Source organism: Arvicanthis niloticus, chromosome 3 (genome assembly GCF_011762505.2).
Source record: "Arvicanthis niloticus isolate mArvNil1 chromosome 3, mArvNil1.pat.X, whole genome shotgun sequence".
Classification (NCBI taxonomy): domain Eukaryota; kingdom Metazoa; phylum Chordata; class Mammalia; order Rodentia; family Muridae; genus Arvicanthis; species Arvicanthis niloticus.
This window is the reverse complement of record NC_047660.1, coordinates 44,618,217-44,645,423: the sequence shown is the minus strand read 5'-3', so window position 1 is coordinate 44,645,423 and position 27,207 is coordinate 44,618,217. Positions and strand designations below refer to the sequence as shown.

The window sequence follows — 27,207 nt, the reverse complement described above, 5'->3', positions numbered from 1 at the left end:
AAAATAATACTTATTTTTTTCCAACCACAAAAGTAGTGTGCATGTTTTGTAAATATATGTAAAAAATATTTGAGAAACACACTGCTTGTAATCCCATCCAGAGAAAACCACCATTACCTGGTGTTGGTGCTTTCATTAATTTTTAAATATAATATGTTTATGTTCTATAAGAGAAATTACATTACCCATGTATAGTTATGCATTGCTTTGTGTGTGTGCTCATGTGTGTGTGTGTGTGTGTTTGGGAGTCTTTTCACACATGTGTTCAGGTGCAGGTAGAGGCCAGAGGTTAACTTCAGGAGTCTTTCCTCAGACTCCCTTTTTCCTTATTTCCTGAAACAAGTCACTCCCTGGCTTGGGGCTCAATAAGTAGGCTAGGCTGGCTGGCCAGGGGGGCCCTAAGATTTACTTGTCTCTGCCTCACTGGACTTACAGGAGCCCTCTATCATGCCTGGCCGTCTCAGATGGAATCTGGGGATCTAAACTCAAGTCTACATGAGCACACAGGCACTGTCGAGCTAGTTCCCTAGCCTCTTGTCTTGCTTTTGAAAGGGAATTTGTTGTAAACATCTTTATATTATGGAGACAGAGCCTTCTTTGGAAAGTAGCCTGGGGACTTGTCAGCTCAGTGTTCCTTCATTTGAGTTCCCTTCAGTCTAGAGGTAGATGACCTAAATCATTGTTCCTCTCATCTAAAGTAGCAAAACAGACTCCCGGCATAATAGGGGCCATGCCTGACGATTTTCTACCTAGTGCAATCTCTAGTGGGCACACATGATTTATCTCGGGCTTCTGTTACGATATCCAGAGATTCCGAGTCTGTGGGTCTGTTGACACAACAAAGCATGCTTGTAGTGGTTTCCAACTCACAATCTACAAATTTCCAGTATAACCTGAAGTGTGGAACAATAATTATGAAGTCTATTAAAAGGTCTTGGTTTGGTGGAACCCCCAACACCCCTACTTCCCCTTCAGCGGCTCAGCCAATTTCCTCAAGGCAGCAGCTGCTGAAAGGTCAGAGGTCAGGTGGAGCAGCCTCAGGATTTATATCCACGTCAGGATGCATTGACCCATATCAGCTCCTTTTATGAGTCGAGACCAGGCAGGGATCATCAATATTGTTACAACAGGATTGTGACAATCCCCTCCCCAAGTGGAGCACACCGCTGGTAGCATCAGCCTCACAGCCCCTTTGCTCAACTCAGCCTCAGGATGCAAAATGGGAGTTAATTCTGAGCACGCTCCGAGCTGGAGATGTGCAGTGAAGGTAATGTCTTAGTCGGGGTTTGTATTCCTGCACAAAACATCATGACCAAGAAGCAAGTCGGGGAAGAAAGGGTTTATTCAGCTTACACTTCCACATTGCTGTTGATCACCAAAGGAAGTCAGGACTGGAACTCAAGCAGGTCAGGAAGCAGTACCTGATGCAGAGGCCATGGAGGGATGCTGCTTACTGACTTGCTTCCCCTGCCTTGCTCAGCTTGCTTTCTTATAGAACCCAAGACCACCAGCCCAGGGAAGGCACCACTCACAATGGGCCCGACCACCCTTGATCAGTAATTGAGAAAAGGCCTCACAGCTGAATCTCATGGAGGCATTTCCTCAAGGGAGGCTCCTATCTCTGTGATAACTCCAGCTTGTGTCAAGTTGACACACAAAACCAGTCAGCACAGGTAACATTCCTCCCTTTATAGCTGAGTTTAATTTGCACTTGGGGGTCCCATCCTAAAAGGAGTAGAAACTTAGTCTTAGCCAAGTTGGAGATCCCCAACCTTGCTCAAAATAGGGACCAAGTTTTGGAGAACTATGAAAGGACATTTTGGCCGATGTTTAGTAACTGTCTCTTCTGGAGGAAAATGTGTGTGTGCATGTGCATGTACGTGTGCGGTGTGTGTGTATACATGTGTGTGTGCGCGCATATGCGTGTGTGTGTGTGTGTGTGTGTGTGTGTGTGTGTGTGTGTTTAGGTATGTGCACATGCTCGCACACACGTCTATGCCTGTATTTACATTAGCAGGAAGATCTCTTTGTGTGCATGTGTGTGCATGTGTGCGTGTGGTATGTGTGCGTGTGCATATGTGTGCATGCATGTGTGCATGTACTGTGTGGTGTGTGTGTATGCGTGTGTGTGCGCATGTGTGTGTGTGTGTATGTGTGTGTGTATGTTTGGGTATGTGCACATGCTCACGCACATGTCTATGCCTGTATTTACATTAGCAGAAGATCTGTGTGTGTGCATGTGTGTGCATGCATCTCCATGTCCATGTACACATTTATTATAAAATTTGAGAGCAGAACAATTATAACACAATGTACAAATAATAATGAAATGCATGATAATCTTCATTTTACCTTATGATATGTGTATATGTCTGTGTGTGAGCAGGTGCGTGGAGGCCATAGGTTGCTATTTTGTGTCTTCTTAACTGCTCTCCACTTTACTTTTGAGACAGGGCCTCTCATTGACCAGAACTCACCAGTATGGCTAGACTGCTACCCAAGGATCCTCCTGTATCCACCTCCCCACAGCTGGGATTACAGGCATATGCCACTGCACTCGGCTTCATATGTGGGAGCTGGGGATCTGAACTCAGATCCTCATGCTTGGGCAGCAAGCCCCTCACTGTCTTCATTTGCCTCTCTTCATTGTAACTTCCATAAACCCACACCAGAGCCTTCACTGGTTTTATCAAATTCTTGTTTTCAGACCCAGCCTCAGCTGTGATCTAACCATCACGTAGTAGTCTCAGACTAGCAATTCTCTAGTGTAGGAAGGAAGTCACCATGTCACATGTGTAACTTCAATGTTGGCTGACATTTTCCTGTATGTTAACAAGATAAAAGTGAAGCAGCAAAGATACACGCCAGCTTATCACCCACTCCTGAGTGACAAGAACAACTTCTGAGCTAAGTCAGATGACAGTTTTAGATACAGAAACATGCTCTCCATCATTTGTATTATCCAACACTACTTCATCTGAGCACACAGCCTACTTTTAAGTATTCCTACCGCTGGGCAGTGGTGGCGCACGCCTTTAATCCCAGCACTTGGGAGGCAGAGACAGGTGGATTTCTGAGTTCGAGGCCAGCCTGGTCTACAGAGTGAGTTCCAGGATAGCCAGGGCTACACAGAGAAACCCTGTCACAAAAAAAAGTATTCCTACCATGGCTAATTTCAAATTGCCAATGCCACATTGTGGGGCCTGACGTTAGGAAGCAATGCTTGCCATTATGTAGCACTGCCATCAGATACAGACACGACACAGACTTGAAAGACAACTGCAAATAAGTTTAATGTACTTTGTCCCTGTTTTGTTTTTAATATAATTTGGGTAATTCCAAGTTTATATAATTCCATTTTAACAATGGCTATGCACATGGACGGATACATTGTAGACAAATGTGGATGGATTTGATAGACATCCTTTCTTGTTCCTTTCGTTTATCTAAATACAAATCATGTCATATGTAGACTTTTGCAACTGAGTTCTTTTGCCTATTATGGAAGTTCCAAAGTTTAGTCATGTTGTAGCAGGTAATAATAATGGTGATGATATTGATATATAAACATTCACTTAAAAATAGTGATGAACTCACATGAAATATTTAGTGGTTCTATTTTTAAAATATAATATACAAAAGCATTCTATTTGTCAGGGTTCCAAGCACAGTTTACTTCTCAGGAAATGTACTTACCTATTCTTCTTTTGTTGAAAATAGATTATTTTCATACAATATATTCTGATTATGGCTTCCCCATTCTCAGCTCCTCCCAGAGGCTCCCCATCTCCCCTACTGTCCAAATCCACACTCCTTTCTGTTGTTAGAAAACAAATAGGTTTCTAAAGAATAATGGTCCAGGTAAAACCAAAACAAAGAAACCAGAATAGGACAAAACAAACAAACAGAAGAAAAAAAATCAACAAACCTCCCAAGATGCCAGTGAGTTTGTTTTGTGTTAGCCATCTACTGCTGGGCATGGGGCCTGCCTTATGAGTGGTTTGTAGCTTCTGTCAGAGAGAACCAATTTTTCATTTTTGAGTAGTTATCAGTTGGAGAGAGTCTCTGGGTTAGGGATGGGGGCTTGTGTCTGATTCTCTTAGCACTGGGACCCCTCTGGACACAGACCCATGAAGGCCCTGAACATGCCACTAGTCTCTGTGAGCTCTCACGTGCTTTGTTTGGTCCTGTTGTGCCTAGAAGACCTTGTTTATTTTGTCTTCTCCATTCCATTTGGCTCTTACTATCTTTCCACCTTCTTTCCTTAGCGTTTCCTGAGCCCTAAGGGGAGGGATTTGATAGAGACATCCCATTTAGGGCTGAGTAGTCCAAGGCCTCTTATTCTATGCACCTTGTCCAGACGTGGATTTGTATTTGTTCCCATCTGCTGCAGGAGGAGACTTCTCTAATGATAGCTGAGCAAGACAGTGACTAAGGCGTACAGCAGAATGTCATTAGAAGTCATTTGATGGCTATGTTCCCTGAGCAGGACTGTAGTATTTGGTTTTCCCTTAGGTCACTGGTCCATGTGGTCTCAGGTTCTCAGTGACACCAAGAGTGTCAGGGATGGGTTCCATCTCATTTACCAGCAGGCTTTGCACCAGGACTGCACCAGCACATCTTGCAGGCAGGTCATCATGCTGGATTAAAGGGTTTGTAACTGGGCTAGTGTTTTCCTTCTCCCCTTGGGTGTGTGCACCGTACCTTTCCAGTACCATGGACACTAGTCCATGGAAGTGAAGGTTTTAGTCACCAATGTTAGGAAGGTGTATGTTGGAGCTGAAGTGATGGTTCAGTGGTTAAGAGCACTGGCTATTTCTTTAGAGGACATGGGTTCAATTCCCAGCACTTACATGTCAGCTCACAACTGTCTGTAATTCCAGTTCCAGGGGATCCATGGCACCAGGCTTGCATGTGGTGTGCAGATAAAATATACATACTCATAAAACAGAATGAATAAATCTGTTTTTAAAGGACATATGTCCACTCATATATCTAACATATGGATCAACTAAAAGTGTGAAGAAACCCCTTCCCACCCTCCCTGCTCAACTCTGGCTTTCAAAGTGCTCTGTACAGATGGTCCCAAATTTACAGTCTTTCAGCTTCCTAATGTGTGTCAAGAGTAATGCACCTTGGGTAGAACTTGTACTCTGAGTTGTAACTGTGGTCTTTCTGGGTCAGCTACATGATATGATATTCTCTGGGGGCAGCAACAAACTATAGCTCTTAGTCAACCCTGATCACAAGAGGAAATGATACAATACTCCACATCAGAAGAAGGCCTATACTAGGTTAGATATATGCACTTCAGACTCAGGATGTTTCTGCCTCATGATGGGACGCGTAGGACGTAATGACATTGCAAACTGGGGGATGACCTTAATCTGCTTTGTTTCTCTGTATTTTGCTGGAATCAGTTCCGGAAAAGACCACTGTTCTCCCCATTCTCAAGATGTTCTCCATCTGTGCTGGTTTGAATGAAAATGGCTCCCATCAGCTCATAGGGAGTGACACTAGTAAAAAGCCTTGTTGGAGTAGGTGTGGCCTTGTTGAGGTTTCAAATGTTCAAGCCAGGCCCAGTCTCTCTCTCTCTCTCTCTCTCTCTCTCTCTCTCTCTCTCTCTCTCTCTCTCTCTCTCTCTCTTCCTGCTGCCTGCCCATCCAGATAGAGAACTCTCAGCTATCTCTCCAGCACCATGTCTGCCTGCATGCTGCCGTACTTCCAACCATGATGATAATGGACTCAACCTCTGAACCTATAAGCCAGCCACAGTTAAATGTCTGCCTTTATAAGACTTGCTATAGTCATGAAGATGTCTCTTCATGGAAATGCAAACCCTAACTGAGATACTATCCTTGGACGGTTGTTCCCCATTCGAAACCCAGACTTACCTATTAACTGAGGCTCATTTTATTGTTACCTCTTACACAAGCCTTCCCTGAACATCTATGACTGTATCCCACTCAAGACTTGTAGTACATTCTAGATGCTCCACAGACATAGAGGAGTTATGCCTTCCTGTAAGTTCATAGTCATTTCCCTAGGGTCCTGAGGGAAACTAAAGGTCAGAAGTGGACCCTGGCAGTTTGCCCTTCCCATGGAATAATTGTAGAAGGAAATCTTCATCCCATTGTCTGCTACCAATGGAGCCTCAGGAAAGGTCACCCACAGAGACAAAGATGTCCTATCTCATTACCAAATTCAGGAAGCCCTTGCCAGGACCCTTAATTTCTTGTGTTAAAACAACAAACAGGGTGACCCCCACTACAATCTCTAATAAGTAGCATGGGTCAACAATTACTCACTTCAACTAGAGATTCCTTCTGCCTGACAGGCTAAGATGAAAATTTGTGTTCTTACCGGCAAGAGCTATAAATTAGTTTTATGCCACTGTTAAACCCAGAGGCAAAACAAGGCAGGATTGAAAGTGGGGGAGGGTCAACATGTAAAGCCTGACTGCTTCTAACAACAAAGCCAGCAACTTTGGGGACCATATGAAGAGGAGAGAATGGAGCAAGAGAGGTCAATGAGACTGAGACAAATGGAGAACCACACAGCATTCTGGGAGAGGACCTTTCCTTCTGTGAGCATCTGAATGAAAATCTTACTTTCTGTTTTAATGAATGAACAAATAAATGACAAACTATATAGAGCAATCCCATATCTCCCAATAACATACAAATAAAGCCAATTATATCCCACGCATCTGAATTATCCTTGGGTTCTCAAAGGCCAATAAAGCCCCTAAAATGGTACTTTTTATTTACCCTTTTGACACATTATTTCATGACCATCAAATTGGAAACGTGGTTTCCAAGAATATCCTTGCAATATCTAGGCATCTATGTTAAAAGGCACCTTTTAACAGCTGGAGGTGTGCCTAGAAAAAACGTAACTCCCGTTAGGATGGTGGCATTGTAAGAGGATGCTACTCTTATCTTTGTGCAAATGCAGAATTTTTAAAAAAATTTTAGTGCCAGGAACACGTTATCTCCAAATCAGTAAACAGTAAGTTTAAAAACAATACCCCCGCCAGCCTACCATGATCTGAGGCAGATAAAAAGACTTAGCTAGAGGAGATGGGAGTCACCCTGGCTTGACTTTGGAATGGTGCACACATCCTTTCTCTGCAGAAGATTTATCTTCTTCATTATGCCTGCTCTTTACTTAACATTAGGATTAGGTCCAGGTCCCTGGCTCTGCTGCCAGCTAATGAGCTAAGAGGGATAAGAAGGAAAGTCAGCTTGGAATGAAATGAAACATGAGCTGCATAGCATCTACATGGGGATAACTGAGTGAGGCAGATGGATAAAGACGAACGGGGTGCCCCAGTGCAGGCGGATCCCACCTTCCACACTCTCTGTCCGAGTGTCCCTGTTTGTAGGCTACTGGTAGAAGCAGAACCCCCCCCCTCCCAGATGTGCAAGAGGCTGAGATGATGGTACATAACGTACTTAGGATGGGCACTTTAGGATGGTATGTGATTCAGACACAGTCTTTGTTCACCTAATGCTTCCCTCACAAGCCAATTTTGTCTTTAAAACGTCATTTCTCATACTGCCCAGGAGAGAAGTAAGCATCATATCCACTTTGTAGTCATAGAAACTGAAGTTTAAAGGAAAAGGAGTCTTCCCCTTTACCCTCAAAGTCGAGGATGAGCTGGGTCCACATGTCTACTGTCCTCACAGAGTCCCTGACCCCTATGTCATCAGTCACCCTTAAGTCTGCTTCCTGTGCCTTCACTCCCTTTCTTACTGCATACAGGGGAATCTAAGCTTCATTCTGGGACCTGCCCATGAGGACTTGTGATGTTTAGTCAGGGATTATTGTGCAGTGAGCAGTGAAAATCAAGTGCCATGCATGAAGAGTTCTAGCTAGTGAGAAACTAAGGTGGCTTGGGTTCATTCTGGCTGCTTGCCACAGGCTAGGAGGTTTTTCAAAGACCTGTCAGTTCTTTCTTTCCTAGGGACAGCGTAGGTGCCATTATCAGCTTGACTTTTGTCAGAAATAGTCTCCAGTTGCATCATGGAGGAATCTTAGAGGTAGCCATGGAATTGGGCAGGGACAGGTAGAAAGACAAAGTCCTTCCAAATCACCCTCTTCGGCACAATTTATGCATACATAAACTGTTTTCAAGACGCCTTAAAGGAATCCTACCCTCTCTTTCACCCATTGAGCCAGGTTCTGCTTTCTCCCTTTCTCAACTTCCTCCACCACTGGGTTGAGCAGAAAGGTTGGAGCAGTTTGTATTCAAGACAGGTTAAAAACATATTCTTTTGATGCATGGAAGGTTTGAAAGGGTTTGTGAACAGATAGTAAACCTCTGATCAAAGTGGGTGCAAGTGGCTTCTGGGAAACAAATTATTTGATTGGTTGAAGTATGAGCAATTGCTTTCTTTAGACATTCTAAGTAAAGAGTTCAAGATAATCAAGATAACGTACATCTGCCTGAGGGTAGCTGAGATTAAGTTTTATCTGGCTAGTACAGGAATCCAGTGTGTTAGAACCAAGTTGACCAAGAGCCCTTTGGATTAGCCAGGGTTCTCTAGAACAGAACTGAGAGAATATATATTTTAAGAATTGATTAAATCAACAGACACTGAAACAGCAGCAACAGCTGTCTTATACTGAGAGGCTGTGAACCCAGCATGTGCTGTCCTTGAGGCTGGTGCCTCAGCAGAGTGATTTAGTCTGACAACAGCTGTCTCAGCTGTCTCAGAGATGCCAACAATCCATAGTTACTCAGAGCACAAGGCTGGGCGCACCTCAGCAGTCCCAATCTTGGGCCAAAACCCTAGAAGTTTCCTAGGAGAGCTGCCGGTCTCGGTCAACAGTGGAAGCCTGAAAGCACTGGCTCTGACTCCAGTGAAGAAAACAGTAGCAATGGGAGCTACATCAACTCAACAGCTCAACAGTGAGAGGGAAGGCCAAGCCAGCAAAGGACAATCTTCCTTCAGCCAGGCCCTTTCATATTTGGGCTACTAGCAGAAGGGGCCAACCATATTTGGGGTGGGTCTTCCCCATCAGTTAAGGCAGATAGATTGGGTTCTCAGCTGAGGGTCCCTACTCAGGTCATCTAATTTGTGGCAAGTTGACCTTAAAACCAATCACCACATTTGTGGTGATTTGAATGAAAATGTGCCCCCCCCCCCCCCAAGGCTCATAGGGAATGGCACTATTAGGAGGTGTGGCCTTGTTGGACTAGATGTGGCTTTTTTGGAGGAAGTGTGCCACTGGGGGTGGACTTTGAGGTGGGCTCAAGCCAGGCTCAGAGCCCCACCCCCCTCTCTCACTGCTGTCTGCTGATCCAGATGTAGGCTCTCAGCCACCTCTCCAGCACTATGTCTGCTTGTTTGTTGCCCTGCTTCCTGCCATGATAATAATGAACTAAACCTCTGAACAGTCCCAATTAAATCCGTTTCTTTATAGAAGTTGATGTCGGCTTGATATCTCTTCACAGCAATAGAAATTCGAACTGAGACAACATCCTTCTACTAAATTATTCAAGCAACCTCTGCCAGAACCTGACTGAGATAACCTCTGACCTTTCTCTTTCAAGTGAAAATATTTTCCTTCCCTGTGAGAAAAATAACCTCTTAGACAAGATGAAACAAACACACACACTTGCTTTGTTCACTGTCTTATCCCCAGCACCTCACAAACCTCAACATAAATGTACAGGGAGGGAGGGATGGAGGGATGGATGGAGGTAGGGATGGATGGATGGAGGGACAGAGGGATAGATGAACAGATAGACAGAAGAATGGTGGGATGGAGGGAGGGAGCCAGGAAGGGATAGATGCTGGATGGATGGATGGATGGATGGATGGATGGATGCTGGATGGAGGGATGGAGGGAAGAAGGGATGGGTGCACAGATGAACAGAGGGATGGATGGATGATGGATGGATGGATGGATGGATGGATGGATGAAAGGATAGATGAAGGGAGGGAGGGAAGAAGAGAGGGGTGGATGGGCTTATTATATAGATGGGTATGAAAATTAGTAGGCCCTGGAAAAAATACATGTATTTATGTATTTGTATCTTCTTACTTAAAACTGGGGGGGGGGGGGAAGGGGGGAGGGTGAGAGAAGCTGCTTTGAAACTCTGCACATGAAAACCCCATTAAGCTAAATAGTAGAAAATTATGAGCAGCTATAAAAATGGATAATTTATTAATTAAAGCTAAGTTCTTTACTAACACATGAATTTAAATACTGTGAGAAGAAAGAAGATTAAGGAATTTCCCATTCTATAGATAAGAATTCCCCCAAGGGTCTGCCTTCCCAGTCCCCTGTGAATTCCTGCTTTACCAGCTGTCTGCAGGGCTCTGTTTGACTACTAATCAGGCAGCTAGCCAACCCAGAGTACAGCCCCATTACCTCTATTGTAAGAGGACAATGGAGCCTAGTGGGGCTTAGAGGTTGTTAAAGAATCAAAGACATAGAGGGTGATGGCTGAAGCCATTTAGAACCATCTCCTTGATCCCTATAAGGATTTCTGGGGCTTTTGTGAGCTGGGGAGGGACTCCCAGGTCTGACCAAGTGGTCAAGGGAGTGAGTGACCCTCTTGCCTGCCCTTCAAGCTCCAGCTTCCCTAGAAGCTGGCCCAGACTCCCCTCGGAGGCCAAGTTTGCATTTTAATGAGTTGCATAGGTGATCTGTGTGCACACTGCACAGGGCTGAGGACTGTGGGTCTAATCGAGTAGTGAAAGGGCCGTTCTGGTGCTTGTGAAACTGCTAGGAACGTTATATGTGATTTACACACATGTGAGCTTTGGGATGGGTGAGCTGCAGATGTGTCCTCCACTCCACTGATCCTAGAGGCATGGAACAGAGAGAAAGGAAGTAAGCCAGCTGTCCTGGGTGATCCCAGGGAACTCAGGGCAGGGCATTATACAAGACAAAGAATTTCAGCCCAGAGAAGGCTGAACTAGATAGAGGCTGAGGACTTAATCTCTAATTAAGAGACCAGGCCTTTTGGAGTCTAGAAACTGCATAGAAAGTGAACACTTTCCAATGGGGAGAACAAAATAAACCAAGGTGGAAATGGAGCTATGGTGGATTCTGGGAAGAAATACCTACACAGGGACAGTTTGAATTGCCTTGAAGTCGCACCAACTAATTATCTTAAACACTAATAAACTTGTCCCTTAGAGACACCTCGCAACTGTAATAACTCAAAGATGAACAGCAGATGAATGAGTTATTTGGGACTGGATGGATAGCTAAGCTCCCAAGCCCAGAGGGCAGCAATTTTCCCTTCTCCCTTCTTACCTCCCTGAAGCCTGATTTTTATTAAATATGCACCTAGCATCTGGCAAAGATCTAGACTTAATAAAACACCTGCCCCACCTCATTTATGAGAATACTTGATGCTATCAGTAGCTCTTTGAGGATGCACAGTTCCTCAGGTTGGGGTGAAGGGAGCCACTTCTGCAGTGAGGTATTTATTTCCTGTTTCAGAGGTGAGCCCTTTAGTCTAGTCTCAGACAGGAACTTTCTGGCTCCAGGACCACAAGACAAGTTCTGTGGCAGGGCTGTAGACTTCTCCAATGCCAGTCTTCAACTTCCCAGGTCCTGTGGCTCTCTAGAACTGACCTACAGGGCTCTTGGTCTCCATTGTTCTGATCCTAGTGTGACTCAAAGGCCCTTCCTTCTTCCCATCCCTCAGCTAGCTATTAGCATCAGGGGCAACCAGATAGAACCTCCAACAGAGGATCCGAACAAATGGGAAAGGTGAAAGGTGAAAGGTGAAAGACCTCCCAAATTCTTACTCTTGTGAGACAGTCCCATTTGTCAGTGACCTGGAGACAATAGCCACACACACCCTGAAGACCCTCATACTCGGGAGACCCTTCCTCAAGTCTCAGGAAATCACAACCACCCAAAGATCACAAGAAACCATACCTGGATGCAATCAGCAGAGGCTTTATTAGGGAAATTGTCTGGCTGTCAAACCACAAGCTCTCTCTCTGAAGAGCAAGGTTTGGCCTCGAGTGGCGGGGCTAAGGGGTCTTTTATAGCATGGGGTGGGGAAAGGAAGGCATTTTGTGCGGTTACACATGAATGGTTGCATTTTCGCAAGGTTACATATGATTGGTTGTTTTACAAATTTTGAACATATAGCACTGGGAAGACCAAGGGAGGGAGGGGTAACCAAGAACAGTGGAACATTTCAGAGGAATCTAGCCCAAATGATCTAGAGTCATGTGAAAATCACTCTGCACTCATTCTTCTCAAAAATGTGGTTTTACCATATCACTGTCCCCTATACCATCATTACAAAATATTTCTCACTTCCTCCAGTCACAGCCCCACCTAGATGGCTTGTATTTTTTATGGTCAGGAATGTGTCTTCCTGCTTTGCCCCGCCCCCCCCCCACACACACACAGGTGGGCCTGCTGCCTGAGGCTTGAGGAATGTAATCCAGCAAGTGTCCTCTGATTCAGGGGCAATGTCCTTCACCTGGAATGTGTCCTGGGGTAGTGAAAATCTTACATTCAGTTCTGCTTTCTGGAACTTGCATTTTTCTGCCCAGGTCTAAGGGCAAAGAAAAAGTCTACATATTTCATAAAATGGCCTTTATAATTTTTCACTCTACAACCCCTCCCCCTAGCTACCCCTATCTCTGTTCTTTCTGTTCAAGAGCCCTGGAGGGGAGGCACTGAGACACTCAAGGAGGAAAGAGAAAGCTGATGAGGGTTATGGGAGGATAAGTAATTTGGTTTGTTCATAGGATTGTCTGAACTCACAAAGCAGCCTTGCCTTAAACAAAGGCTTGACAATGATAATGATGACCACGACAATGTTGGTAGTGAGGGTGGTGGTGATGGTGGTGGTGGTGGTGGTGGTGATGAGGATGGTGGTGATGGTGAAGGTGAAGGTGATGGTGGAGGTGAGGGTGATGGTGGAGGTGAGGGTGATAGTGGTGGTGGCAGCTTTCATTTGTGAATTACAATTACATCACAGGTACTCGGCTATGCTTGCTCTGTGCTTTGTCTAGATTGGAGTCATCCAGAATAGCGCAGGTCGCCTGAGGTGGTTGTTATGGAAGCAAGGCTTCCTGAAGCCTACGGTATCATGAGCTCCGCAATTGCCGTGACTGCGGTGGTTCTTCCAGGTGGAGTCGAGTTTCTCCAAAGTGACCATCGAGAATCCAAAGCTGTCAGGCCAAGAAAGGGACTGTTTGTTGACAACTCTATGCTCAAGTCAGGCAGGCATGGGTGTCTATCAGAGCGAAACAAGCAGTTAACTGGTCCACTGCTTTTTTTTTTCTCATTTAAAGCATCAGAATGTGTCATAAGGAAGATGTAACATAAAATTAACATCATGAACAATGCCCAATAGGGCTTAACCTCAGCCAAATACCCTTAGGACACATTGGGCCCTCTGACCTGCCTCAAAAGATGAAGTGGCATTTGTTTAGTGGGCTCACAAAAATCATTGAGCCCTTTTAGGTTCCAAATATTGTGATAGGAAGATAAAACAGTCCACAATGAAACTCCCAACCCTAAGAAATTTATAGATATAAGGAAGACAGAGAGTACACAGATATAATTCTATGACCTATAATCTCTTCATAAACCTTTAATGTGCATCATGATTTTATAGTATTGTTAAGCAATACTATAAATTGAAACAGTGTAGGAAGAGACATTCAGATTTGCTTCTCAGGGATGACAACCCCACCCAGAACAAAAAGTTACATTAGAGCAGAAGTATGGATGAGGTGAGAGAGTGGCTCTTTCTGACAGTCTATCAATCAGAAGCCGTAGACTGTGCAAAGGCCCTGTGCTGGTATATGGCTGGCAAGGTCAGTATATAGCACAGGGCACTGCATATAAGAAGAATGTGTGAGATGTGAGAGAAAAGAAAATGAGATCAGATAGTTGGGTGGGAGCATGGTATGTTGGACTCCTCATGACCATGAGAGGAAGTTGCGGTCTCATTGTAAATTTGATGGTAAATCATTAAACTGTTTTGTAAGAAATGTTCCACCTGTCTGAGGACAAGAACAGACACAGGAAGACTCTAGTATTAGTTTTGTAAGGGTACCATAAAGATTGAGACAACTTGGGGACATGACAATAAAGCGTATGCTCACACAGTCCAGAGAATAAAAGTCTACCGTCAAAGTGTCCTTGAGTCCACAGTCCCTCTGAATGCTCTGAGAAAAATCCATCCACTTCCTCCAGTTCTGAGGACCCTAAGCCTTCTAAGGGCTATGGCTGCATCCCTCCACCTCTGCCTGTATCCTCAATGGCTTTCTTCCCTGTGCTCACGTTGTAGGACGTTCTGCTTTAATTTTCTTCAGCTGAAGAAAATGAATGGCTCCTGGTCACCTAGCTTGCTGGAGCGAAGTAGTTCAAGAACCTGGTGATCCTTGGCTATTCTAGGAGGAGCCAGCCTTCACCCAAATTTCCCCCAAATCCTGAGGACTGTGTAGGTCCTAATCCTGGGCTCTGTCTCTCAGTGAATAGAACCCATCTTCATGAAAGATCCCCCGTGTGCTTTGTGTCCTCCATCAAAAGAATCCATCCTTAGGTTTATTACAAATTTTTCCTCTTAGGCCCTATCCTTGAGCCCTGTTTATCTGCCAATAGAACTTATTCCTTTTTTTTTTTTTTTTTTTTTTTTTTGGAGACAGGGTTTCTCTGAATAGCCCTGGCTGTCCTGGAGCTCACTCTGTAGACCACGCTGGCCTCGAACTCAGAAATCCGCCTGCCTCTGCCTCCCAAGTGCTGGGATTAAAGGCGTGTGCCACCAACGCCTGGCATAGAACTTATTCCTAATGTAAAGGTCACAGGTGCTTTGCTGCTTAGCAAGGGAATTTCTGTGTAGCTATCACTGAAGCTTTGTGATGAGAATTGTCCTGTGGAGACTTTCCCCCCAAAGTTTGACTGTTTAAATGTATAAGAAAAAAATTAATCACAGGATCAGGCCCTCTAGAGGTTTTGATCCAGTCTGACTGATCAAGTGTGGCTATATCAAGTTGCATGATTCCTGAAGAGAACCCCCCATCACCCATGTCTCCTGCTTCTGTCTCCTCGAAGAGGGATTGTCATTGGATCTGGGGACCATTTGTATAATCAGAATGATCTCATCTCAAGACTTAATTAAATCACGCCTACAAAGACTCCTTTTCCTAAATGAAGATGTCACAGTCACATGTTCCAGGGGATCAGCATGTAGGCCTACGATTTAGGGGTCCCTTCCACCACACTTACCTAGTGAGGAAGCTGCTGTAGTCCTGAGAGTTATCACAGATGATCTATACCTGGGCAGTGGTCTCAGAGAGCTAAAGGTGATTGCAGTCATGGGGGCAAGGGGGTCACAGGGAGGCTCATTTTCTATGTCACACATATTTATCCAGCAGCTACCACTTCCAAGCAATGCTGTTGAAGATACACTTGTAGACAGACATGTGGCTCGCCTTTCTAGATTTCAGGCCACTGCCAAGAAAGATGCTGGATAAATAAACATGCTATGCATTACAAGGCACATTGAACAGACAGATCTAACCTTGCTAGAGCGAGGGACGCCTTGTGGATGAATATATTGTACCTGACCCAAGGGTGCTCGGCAGAGGATAGGAAGGCTGGAGACTTGGGACAAGTCAAATTTGTAAGGTTTTGCGTCATGATGTCTCTCTGTCTCTGTGTCTCTGTGTCTCTGTGTCTCTCTCTCTCTCTCTCTCTCTCTCTCTCTCTCTCTCTCTCTCTCTCTCTCTGAGATAGGGTTTCTCTGTGTAGCACTAAGTGTCCTGGAACTCACTCTGTAGACAAAGCTGGCCTCAAACTCAGAGATTCACCTACCTCTGTCTTCTGAGTGCTGGGATTAAAGGTTCATTACCACTCATGCCCTGCTGGGTCATGATATCTTTGAAGAACTGAGAAACAAGCCTTCCTTGCCTTGGGAGACTTTGCCATCCAGGACACACTTCTGCCCATTCAAAATCTTTAAGCACACCTGCTTCCATGTTTAGAGTTGCAAATGTAACAGTTTCTAGAAGCCTGCCTTCTCCCTATGGTGAGGGCACTCAGTCAGCTGCAGCCTCCTCTGTTGTTAATGGATCAACACTACTGCCCCATAGTCTAGAGTTGTCCAGATCTGCTGAGCTTGCTCTCCCAGTGAAGCTCAACACATCTCCCATCATCCCCTACAGAGATGCTTCTAGTTAATTAAATTTTAACCTTTAAACTGCTCACGTAGGCCTAGCTTCCACTTACCAGCTGCAATGCAAAAGTTTAACTCGGCAAAAAAAGTTGCTTCTAAAAAAAAAAATCTTTTCATCTACAAGACTCATTAGCATGCTCCAAGTCTCACAGTTAAAAAAATCAGAGCCAGAGATAAATGGAGAGAAAGAAGTTAGCTTCCAACTATGTGCTTTGAATGCAGGTCTGTCCTGAACACCTGCAGGGCTCAGGGCAAAATTATAAGTGAAAGCTCACACACACACACACACACACACCCTAAAATATTTCAAAGTAAAAACTCCAGCTATGAGACTCTACAAATATATTTCATTTTTCTAATGAAGTAATACCTTCATAATAAACTGATATGCACAGTTCCAGACAAGAGTCCCCTTTCTTCCACATCTGGCTCATCCCTCACTGTGTGGAGCTTCACATAAAGCCCGGTGGACATTCCCGTCCATACATCCAAATTCTTCTACCTTCCCTAAATATCCACCTCGTGGCCACTCTTTGTGCCTAAGGATTTGTCTTCTGGCTGTTGGATCCCTGAAAAGCATAGACTAGAGAGATCTGTCTCGGCCATTAGGAGGGGATTCCAGCATCCCAGTTATCTGGATGGAACATGGACATATGGATGGAACATGTGATATTGTAGGTTGTCAGACACAACCCTTTAGTTTCTGTCTTAGTCACTGTTCTATTGCTGTGAAGAGACACCACAACCAAGGCAACCCTAATAAGAGAAAGTATTTAGTTGGGAGCTTGATTACAGTTTCAGAGATTTAGTCTATAGTGGCAGGAAGCATGACAGCATGCAGGCGGGCATGGTGTTGGAGAAGTAATTGGGCACTACAGCCTAATCATCTGCATGCAGTAGGGGGAGGGAATGAGGGAGGGGGAGGGGAGGGGTGGAAGGGGGAAGGAGAGGGAGAGGGAAAGGAGAGAGAGGAGAGACTCTGGGCTTAGCATGGGAATTTGAAACCTCAAGGCTCACTTCTAGTGACACACTCCCTCAAACAAGGCCACACTTCTTAATCCCTCAAATCCTTTCAAATAGTGCCACTCCCTGGTGACTAAGCATTCAAATCTATGAGCCTATGGGACCATTCTTATTCAAACCACAACTACTCATCTTATGGGAGAATAGGCATAGAGATCAACAATAATCTTTGCCTGTGCTGAAGTTGTCTCTGTGATGGATAATAGGTAAGGAAGTGTGGGGTTCTTCAACCATCTGTTAGGTCAATGATCCTGTCAAGGTGCATGAGAGAAAATCAGTCTAGATCTCCCCAGGGAATGGACAGATTTCCCGTATTAATCCAGCAGAGCGTGCTTCCCAAGCTATTCACCCCTTACAACTGAAAAGCAAATGATTGATGCTTTCCAGTCCATTCTCAAATGTAAAAGCAAAATAAATGCCTCCCTGGCCTGTGAGGTTTCCTCTTCAAGGCTTCCCTTCTACTCCCCACCCTAGCAGCTAGAAGTGGGTCTGAGCTTGCCTCCTTCCCAAGCTTGAATCTATGTCCCATTCCTGTCAGGTTCAGGATGAGAAACTTCCAGGATTCCATCCTGATGAACTCACAGCTGTGAATTCATGGAAACACACACACACACACACACACACACACACACACACACACGTACATGTACACACACATGCACACTCACATAGACACACACGTATTCACACACATGCAGGTACATGCACACTCAATGCACACAAATATATTCACATGTACACACACACACACACACACACACACACACACACACACACACAGGTTTCCCCAGGAGCTGAGGAGCTCCCCAGGAGCTCTAGAGGTCAGAGCCACCAGAGCTTTTGTGCAGGAAGAGGGTTCAGTTGATGCTTTCATTCTTTCTTTGCAATCCTGTGTGCTCACTGAGCCTCCGTTATCCACCTGGAGCTGCAAAGCGCTAGTCTTACCCACCACAGGACACAGCACTGGGAAAACTAAATAAAATCCCTGTCATCAACAACTCTAGCACAACTGAAGAGAGAAGGCCATCAACTAGTGACTTTCGATGCACACAGAACAAAGAAGAGAGTTGTCTGGTGCTCAGTTGCTCTATGGCCATATCACAGGTCAGAAGGCAAGACAGTATCCCTACCCAGAGTAGATGATTGCCTCAAGCAGGCCTCAGGCTGGGACCATGCTCACACAGCTGCATGAGGTAAAGGACTGAGCCAGTAGTAGCCTAGAGGAAGCTATTACCATGCATCTGTGCTGCAAAGGTATGCCAAGCATCTCTGTGTGTTGCTCACTGTAGTCACATCAACAAGGATTCTAGTGAGAAAAGAACAAGGATAAACCAACTCATTCAGCTCAGGCAAGGGAGAGGAGGGACCTAGAAGCTAAAGGAGAGCCCTGTGATCTCAGGGCTAGAGACTCAAGGATGTGTCTTGCTGTGGTTTTCATGGAGTCATCTCTGTTTTCTTTTCCATCCTTCACATAAACAGGGCTCTCCCTTACAGGAGGACAAGCCTGGGAGACTTTGAGAGCACAGACCTGTGTCCATGTGGCCATCCCTGTGGATCGCTTATGTCTTTTGTCACTCATGGGTCTCGGTTTGAAATAGATATATCTGTCACGGTTGTTGTTTTCTTCTGTCTACAGTAGCATCTTGTTTCCCTCTTACCTGATGGTGTTGATAGATCCTGACTCAACTGTCTCCAAACCCAACTTCTGGGATTTTAGTCGATAGTAACTATATGCAGGCAGGGGTCTTTTTGTTTGTTGGGGCTTGGGGGGGATTGGGATTCTCTCTCTCTCTCTCTCTCTCTCTCTCTCTCTCTCTCTCTCTGGCAGTGTCACCCATGTATATAGTGAATTTCAGTCATTTTCATTGCCCTCCCATCCCCCTCCCTCTTCAACCTTCTCTGCCACAAGGTCCCTCCCACTCCATGGCTTCCTTTTACATGGGATCCATTCATTCATTTAGAGTTGCTTTCATGAAATGAGTAGGTTTTTTGTTTTGGTTTGTTTTTCATTTGTTTGTTTGTTTGTTTTTGTTTTTTTTCTGGTACAAAAGCCACTGATCAGTGGCTACACCATTGAAGAAAGTGACACATTCTCCCCCAGCAACAATTAACTGTCAATAGTTCCCCCTTTCCCGTGAAGTGGAGGGCCTCCTCCCACCCATGATGAAATGTTAGTTGGACCAATCTTGTACATATAACCACAGGTTCAGTGGGTTTACAAGTGCCGTGACCATGTCATGTCCAAAAGATGGACTTCTGGCCATCCCCATCTTCTGCTCTTACATTCTTTCTACCTTATCTTCAGCGATGTTCCCGGAGCCTTGGACTGGGAAATGCAGATGTCCCATTTAGGGGAAAGCACCCACCAAAGTACTCTTGGCACTTTGATCAGTTCTGAGTCTCAGCATTAACTGCTCCTCTCTGCTCTAAGACGCTTCTCTGGTCGAGGCTGAGCACAGCACTAATCTATGGTGACAAATGTGAGTATTGAAAAGTCAGCGTGACAATTGTTTTGAGGCAGGGTCTCACACTATAGCCCAGGCTGACCTCAAACTCATGGTGAGCCTTCTGCCTCAGCCTCCCAAGTGCTGGAATTACAGTATGCCGTGAAATAAAATCTGAACTCTTAAAAGTGTCCAGCTACCAAAAGTCCCATCTCAGAGGCTGGGTACCAAATATTTAAAGAAAGAACTTGCAGGACCTATTACACCAAATGAGGAATTTGTCCAACTTCCCTCAACTGATTCTCACACATCTCAGAGAGTCCATTCTTAGCATCTGTTACACTGATTGACAAGCCACTAATTTCCCCAATGAGAACCCATGCGTAAGTGTTAATTAGCAGCATCTGGTGTGAATCAGAACTACAGATACCAATCGAGGCAATTGTACTCATTATCTCTGGTGTATGGTCTTTCCCAATAAAACATTAGGTGATCATGCTGAGGTGTGAATTCCTGAATGAGGCATTGACAGCCCCAGGAGCACAGTGTTAAAGTGTGTGCATTTAGATCCTGTTCTCTATGAGAACATATTTTAAAGAAGAATGCAAGCACGGTCCAGGGCCCACAGGAACATGTCACCCAGCCATGCCCTGAAATTCAGCTGAGAGCTGAATCTGAGGAAGTGAGGACATGGGCTACACTGTAGTGCCCGGCCTCTGTGACGAAGCCTCAGTGTGGCTTCTTCTCTCACTTAGCTGGCTTACTGTCGTGAAGAGTTCTGATGCCCTTCACCCTCCCCCAGGCTTGTGATGTTCACAGCCACTGCAGGTTTTGAGGAAAAGAGAAGCAGAAAAACCAAATGAGCAACATTTAGCTTTTCCCTCTGACTGTCCTTCTCAGAAACAGAAAATGTCTAAACTAAAGCACCAAGCCACATTCATTCTCACTTCTTGGCCGTTGACCTGACTGTGGACACAGGGTCAGGCTTTGACAGTCACCCCATTCTCTCGTCCTTGCCCCAAATGTCACGCCACTCAACCTGTTTGCTCTTCCACTCTTGAATAAAAGGTGTTGGCAACATCAAATCTGTCCCCTCCACCAGGGTTCAGTCCTCAGGTCACTAGCATGAACAAAAGTTCGAGCATCATGTAAAGCCAGATGCAGAATCCTCTTTCTCTTCAAGTAGCATGGCCTAGTTCCTGGAAGTGAGTGGAAAGGAAAAACCACCCGTGGGTGATCCTTCTGACCACAGGGAGCAGAAGCTGCAGAAAGGGTCACAGATAATTCTAAGGACAGGTTTCCTTTTCTGAAGCCAGGATTCAGAAAGGCAACCATTACCACCAACCATAGGACCGCGGCTGATCAAATTAAGAAATGTGTTTTAAAATTCAATTACCCCCTCGGTGGAAATAGCCTCACTAATGGTTAGGGATAGAATTATACCCAGTCTATAACGCCTAACATTTCTAAACCCAATTTTGTGCATTATTCTAAAGGTTAATTCAAAACCTCTCTTCCAATTGGGAAGTTGAACACAGCCAATGGAAGGAGGGCATCCGCTGACTGACTGAGGGTTTATCAGTGGTAAGAGTTCATTAGTTTTAATTAGTGTAATCACTAATGTTGCATTAACAGTTTAGAGAAGGAAAGTAATTACTCACACACATCCACTGTCTTCGATGGAAAGATTAGAATTCATTTTCCAAAAACGATTAGCATTTTGCCAATTAAACGAATCCCTTTTCCGAGCCAGCAGCCCTGTGACCTCCCTCACCCAGGATCATTTAAATGAAACATATTTTGCATCAAAAGATGGAACAGGGAGAAATGAGGAATTAAGGCTGCGTTTATTTCTAGTTCTTTCTCAGAGTGCAGACTGTACAGGTCTCCAGGAGCTCACAATACCCTACTCTATTTGCATAGTCATTTGCTTCAGTCTCCTCTGTGCCCCTGTCTACCACGTGACACCAAAGCAATTAGGAAAAAAAAATAGCTAGTGATGGTGAAAGATAAAACCAAAAGCAAGTAACCAGAAAGACAAAGTGGAAGGGTCATCACTTGGGTCTGATAGTGGGACAGGGGAGGGATGTTCTGCTGGTCCTATTCTGAATGCCAGTTTGGAGCAGGCTCATCCGCTTGCCTTAAAAATGCCTTGCTACCCACGGGAGCTCCTTAAAGCTAGCAACAGAGTCTCCTGCTACTCTCCACTTGGCATGGAGGTCATTTCGACCATAGCTTGACTTACAAGAGCTTAGCGATATGACCTCAGTACACACCATCTACGTCAGATTGGTCAGCTTCTGGGAAAGCTCTCAACACCTCTTCCAATGCACCCTGTGCTCTCTGGCTTCTCTGATACTTCTGTTCTTGCTAGAGAAGCCATCTTCTACCTTCACTCATGTAATGTCACCTCACACTAACTAGAGTAGCTACCCCTCCAGTGTGAACTTCTAGAGCCCCATTGCATGTGGTCCTCTCTTTAGTACCCATGGGACTTAGTTCCCAAACCTCCTTTCCCTGTGAATATTAAAGTCCTTGAATTTTAGTATTGTTTTTATATAAGGAATTTGAGCATCAGTTATATAAATAACCTAGTATTCTCATATAACCCACAAACCTCCTCCCAAATACTTTAAAGCAGTGGTTCTCAACCTGTGGGTTACAACCCTTTTTGGGGGGGGGGGTGTCAAATGATTCTTTCCACAGAGGTTGCCTAAGACCATCATAGAACATAGATATTTACATAACAATTCATAACAGTAGCAAAATAACAGTTGTGAAGTAGCAACAAAAATAATTTTCTAGTTGGAGGGACCACCACAACACGAGGAACTGTATTAAAGGGTGTCAGCATCAGGAAGGTTGAGAACCTCTGCTTCAAACAACTCTACATTATACATTATAATAGCTAATGCAACCCACATACTGCACAGAATGGACACGATAGAACATAGAACATAGGCTGGGGAGAGGCATGTGGAAGATAATGTGCTCAAAGATGGGACTCTTGGGTCACTCTGCTGTCCTGGGACCAGCACTGAGCCAGCACTGGGGCAGCCTAGACCAACAGCAAGACTGAGGCCTCTGGGATTCCATGGTGGCTGGTGTTCAGCCAAGTTGCTGCCCAGTGTGAAAGTTAATCCCTCAAGATAAGAGCAGCAAGTAAGGACCAAGAATCCAGGTCACCAAAGTTTTCACTCTAAAGTTTTCATTCATGTCTAAATGGTGGTATAACTATTTCTTGGTGGGGCAGGGGAAGGTGGTGCTATTTGTTAGGTTGTCTGATTTTCTCTTTTTTGAGACTAAGTCTCATATAGCCCAGGCTGGCCCAGAACTTGATATCTAGTTGAGGATGAACGGGATGAACTCTCAATGTCCTCACTCCAGATCCCAAGTGCTGTCACTAGTCACCCCAGTTTTTACTTGACCTAGTTTAATACCTGGTTTTCACAGGCATCATTTCATAGGATCTCCTGACAATACTTTGAGGGAAATATTTTTCCACCCCACCCCCCAAAAATTGACTTAATCAGTGCTATTGAACTCATATATAGAAAAGCCAAGAAGAACCTTCCAATACTCAGCTAGTAATGGTCCCAGTGTGCCTCCAGTACATTTAGTGCCACCCCCAACTTCAGCCCTCTGAGCTCCGTGACCTTGAGCTGGTGACTCATTCTCAATATACATGACCATTGTATTCCTGTTGTGATGGTTGGGAAAAAAATAGATGGGAAAATGGACTTCTCAGTAGTATGTCTCTACAGGACAAACTACTGTAGGGTTCTCCACGAGAGTCCAGGGCCCCAGAGCACAGAAGAACTGGGTCACCTGCCAGGTCTGCACACTGTACATTCATGAAGGAAATTGTTTTCTACTGTGGAAAAAAATAAATTAAAAACAAATCACTTTAAAAATACCTACTTTCCATAGTGTCTAACACTTAGTAGAGGCTATGTGTTAGTTGATTATTATTTCTTTCCACATATGAACTCTATAGGATTCTGGAACCCAGCCTGTCACTTCACTGCTGAAATCAACTGTTTCCCCTTGGAGTGGAGTATAGAAGAAGAAGCAGTAGGCTGTCAGTAGCTTACCATGCAAGGGCTACAAGAAGTACTCCCCTAGAGCTCAAGTCCTACAAGAGAGTACACACACCAGCTTCTGACATGGCCATGTATTGTGTCTATGTGTTCATCTGTACAGTGTGTGCATTGCACAATAGTGTGTGCATAGACTTATGCATGGATATACCCGTGTTTGCCTATGTATGTATGTGTTCATATATACCCTTTAGAAAGGGGGCTAGACTTTGTAGTTAGCCACAAAGAGCTGGCAGAGAGTTCCTCTGAGAGCCAGACTTTCCCCCATCCTCTGAACTGAGTGAACTGGAGCAAGCTGAGGGAACAGTTGCTCAAAAGTAGTCAAAGGGACTTCTGTCTCAAGAGGGTAGCCTAGAAAAACAATCCAGATGAAGGCCTTATACCTGACTCACTACAGAGTACCACTGTGAGTCAGATCCTACGAACTAGATAAAGACAAGAATTTGAGTTGCAGGAGAGGGGGAACAGAATGTGTGCATAAATGGACAGGGATCTGCTTGTGTCCAGAGTCGTGAGAAGTAAAAATGAACCCTACGCTATTACTTACCAGTTCTGTACCCTCAGGCATGTTACTAGTAAGACTCATTTCTTCTGATAAAAAATACCAATCACAGTCCCTATGTCATGAGGAAGATCCTTGTCAAAACTGCAATTAATTAGAATTGACTTGATGTCTGTATCACACACACTGAGGGACACTGTCTGTTTTGCTCATAGCTATATATACCTGTCGCCTTTAGTGTCTGTCCGTAGCAAGTGCTTAATAAGTGTTTAGAGATCAGAACATGTTACCATGGGTCTGATTTTGAGTGTACTTATGGAACATTGCCATGAAGAAGAGAAAGTGGGGCTTCCATCATGGAAGCTGCCTGGAGACGAGGAGGCTACAGAGTGCAGAGGAAAGAACAGGGTAGAAATGTGTCTGTCAGGACAGTGTTGGGGGTCCCAGGTGATGCCCTCTGTCTGAAGGCCGTGACTTCACACAATCCCCCCTGTGTTCCACATGTTAACTTAGGACTTAGAAGAGTGACTGAGGTAGCGTGAGCCTTGGGAACAATGGCAAGACAAACGGCTGTTACAGACGGTTTCCTTTTCTATATAGTGACCATGATCTGTTTAGTGTTGTGTTACGTACACAGTTTCAGTACTGATCACTAATTAGTGGGTTCATCCCTGGGGAAGACCATTTCTCCCCTACTCCAGCACTCCTTACTTCCTGTATTTCTTTGTCTGGGGTGAGGCCCATTCCATAGTAACATGCTTATTGGGGTTGTTCTTCACGTCTTGTTTAGGCAGCCACGTTGTCGCAATATTCTGTCATTTCGCTGTCATTTCTAGGAGACACAACTTCACAGCAGGTGTCCTGATCCTCTGGCTCTTAGAATCTTTCACCCCTCTTCCACAAAGTGCCAGAGTTGTGTTGTGGATATTTCGGTTGTGGCTGGGCACCTCATGACCAGATGCTCTCTGCATTTTGACCAGTTGTGGTTTTGTGTATTGGTCTTTATCTGTTGCAGACAAGCTTCTTTGATGAAAAATGAGAGTTACATTTATCAGGCAAAGCCAGTTTGAGAGCTGGCCTGGGGGTGTGGAGATAGCAGTGGGGGCTAATCCCAAGAAAGGAAGAAAGAGAAGAAAGAAAGAAAGAAAGAAAGAAAGAAAGAAAGAAAGAAAGAAAGGAAGGAAGGAAGGAAGGAAGGAAGGAAGGAGAGAAGAAAAACAAACAAACATTCCATGCTTGCTCTGTCCAATCTGCCTTTAATACTTCTAATACCCGGAGAGGCACACTCCACGCGGAGACAAGCCTCACACCCCACTAACACTTTTCTCTCTCCTTTCAGTATGTGCCTAGTAGACGGGCCATCACTCAGAACTCCGCAGAGCAAGGCAGCTTCCACCCGCACCATCTTCCCCACCACCACCGCCACCACTGTCACCACAACCACCTGTATCAGCATGCCCGTCCCCGCCACCTCCACCACCAGGAGCCGGGGCTGCACAGCGCTCAGGTGACACCCTGCACATGCCCACTGTTCTCCTGCCAGTGGGAAGGCCACCTGGAGGTGGTGGTTCCTCACCTGCGGCAAATCCACAGGATTGACATCCTGCAGGGGGCGGAGATAGTCTTCCTGGCCACGGACATGCACCTCCCCGCGCCAGCCGACTGGATCATCATGCACTCCTGCCTCGGCCATCACTTCCTGCTGGTGCTCAGGAAACAGGAACGACATGAAGGGCACCCTCAGTTCTTTGCTACCATGATGCTGATTGGGACTCCCACCCAGGCCGACTGCTTCACCTATCGCCTGGAGCTCAACAGAAACCACAGGCGTCTCAAATGGGAGGCCACCCCAAGATCTGTCCTGGAGTGTGTGGACTCAGTCATCACTGATGGGGACTGCCTGGTTCTAAACACCTCACTAGCCCAGCTCTTCTCTGACAACGGCAGCCTCGCCATTGGAATCGCCATCACCGAGACGGAGGTCGGAGCCAGGGATGCTGCTGAGATGTGAGACCAGGAGTCGCTGGGTATCCTGTGCACCTTGGACCTCTAGACATCAGGACCTTTTTAATTACCCTTCTTTTTTTCCTTTCTTTTTCGTCTCAGGTAATTTGAGGTGTTAGTATTCGTCTGCCATGGACATTATATTATGTAAACAACTGTGATTCAAGATCTTGGTGTGAAATCTGTCCTGTGTTGTTGGTAAAATTTTGTAGAACATTCAGAAGAGTCTACCAGAATAGTTATTTTCCACTACTTTTAGTCCCTTTCTTCACTGCCTCCAAAGGGAGCAAGCACCACTGTTACCAAGAAGCCAAGCACTGGAGTTAAAGGAGGCTAGGCTTCCAAACACATCCTTCTTTCCATCTTTGGGCTGTTTCAGATAGAGCCTAACTTGTCATTGGTGAGGCAGCATATCTGGGGAGAAAATCCAGGCAGCTGAGATCAGCCCCTTTCCAGGAGCCTTGGGCTCAAGGATAAGATGCAGGAGCATGAGACAGTGTCTCTTCCACAGACAATCGAGTCACCTGGAGGCACCCTTTGAGTCAAAAGCGCTAACTTGATCCTAGGCCAAAGGCAATGGTCAGATTAAAAACCCTCTTTCATTTTTTTCACGTTTTCCTGGCCTTCTTACTGAGGCATGCCTTTCCCTTTAGTTTTGCAATTAAAGCCTGGATAGTCTCAGTGCTTTTCTGAGAAGCGCTTTGCCTCTGGTGAGAAAGGATAAGTAAGATTTGAGAAAAACGCAGCCAGAAAGAAGGCACCAAATTAACTTCTAACCTCCGGGAGGGTGCTCCTGCCTCAGTGAGACCTTTTAAATGGATAAATTATAAATCCATCAGCCCCAGTCACTAGAGTAACACTTCTTTTTTTGTATCAGACAGAGAGCCAGCTACTCTGTTTGTTGATAGTTCATAATAAGCTCCATCATCAAACATAAGGACCCCAGAGGAA

The 27,207-nt window shown here is 45.1% G+C and overlaps 1 protein-coding gene across 1 annotated transcript in view; it reads left to right on the top strand.

The window, feature by feature from the left end:
• Nucleotides 1-26,775, top strand: part of Siah3 (siah E3 ubiquitin protein ligase family member 3) — a 67,354-nt gene extending 40,579 nt beyond the window's left edge. The window contains exon 2 of the mRNA XM_034499120.2: nucleotides 25,592-26,775. Coding sequence (XP_034355011.1) covers nucleotides 25,592-26,263 — 672 coding nt within the window. The 3' untranslated portion in view covers nucleotides 26,264-26,775. The remainder of the gene's footprint in view (nucleotides 1-25,591) is intronic.
• The last annotated feature ends 432 nt before the right edge of the window (nucleotides 26,776-27,207 follow it).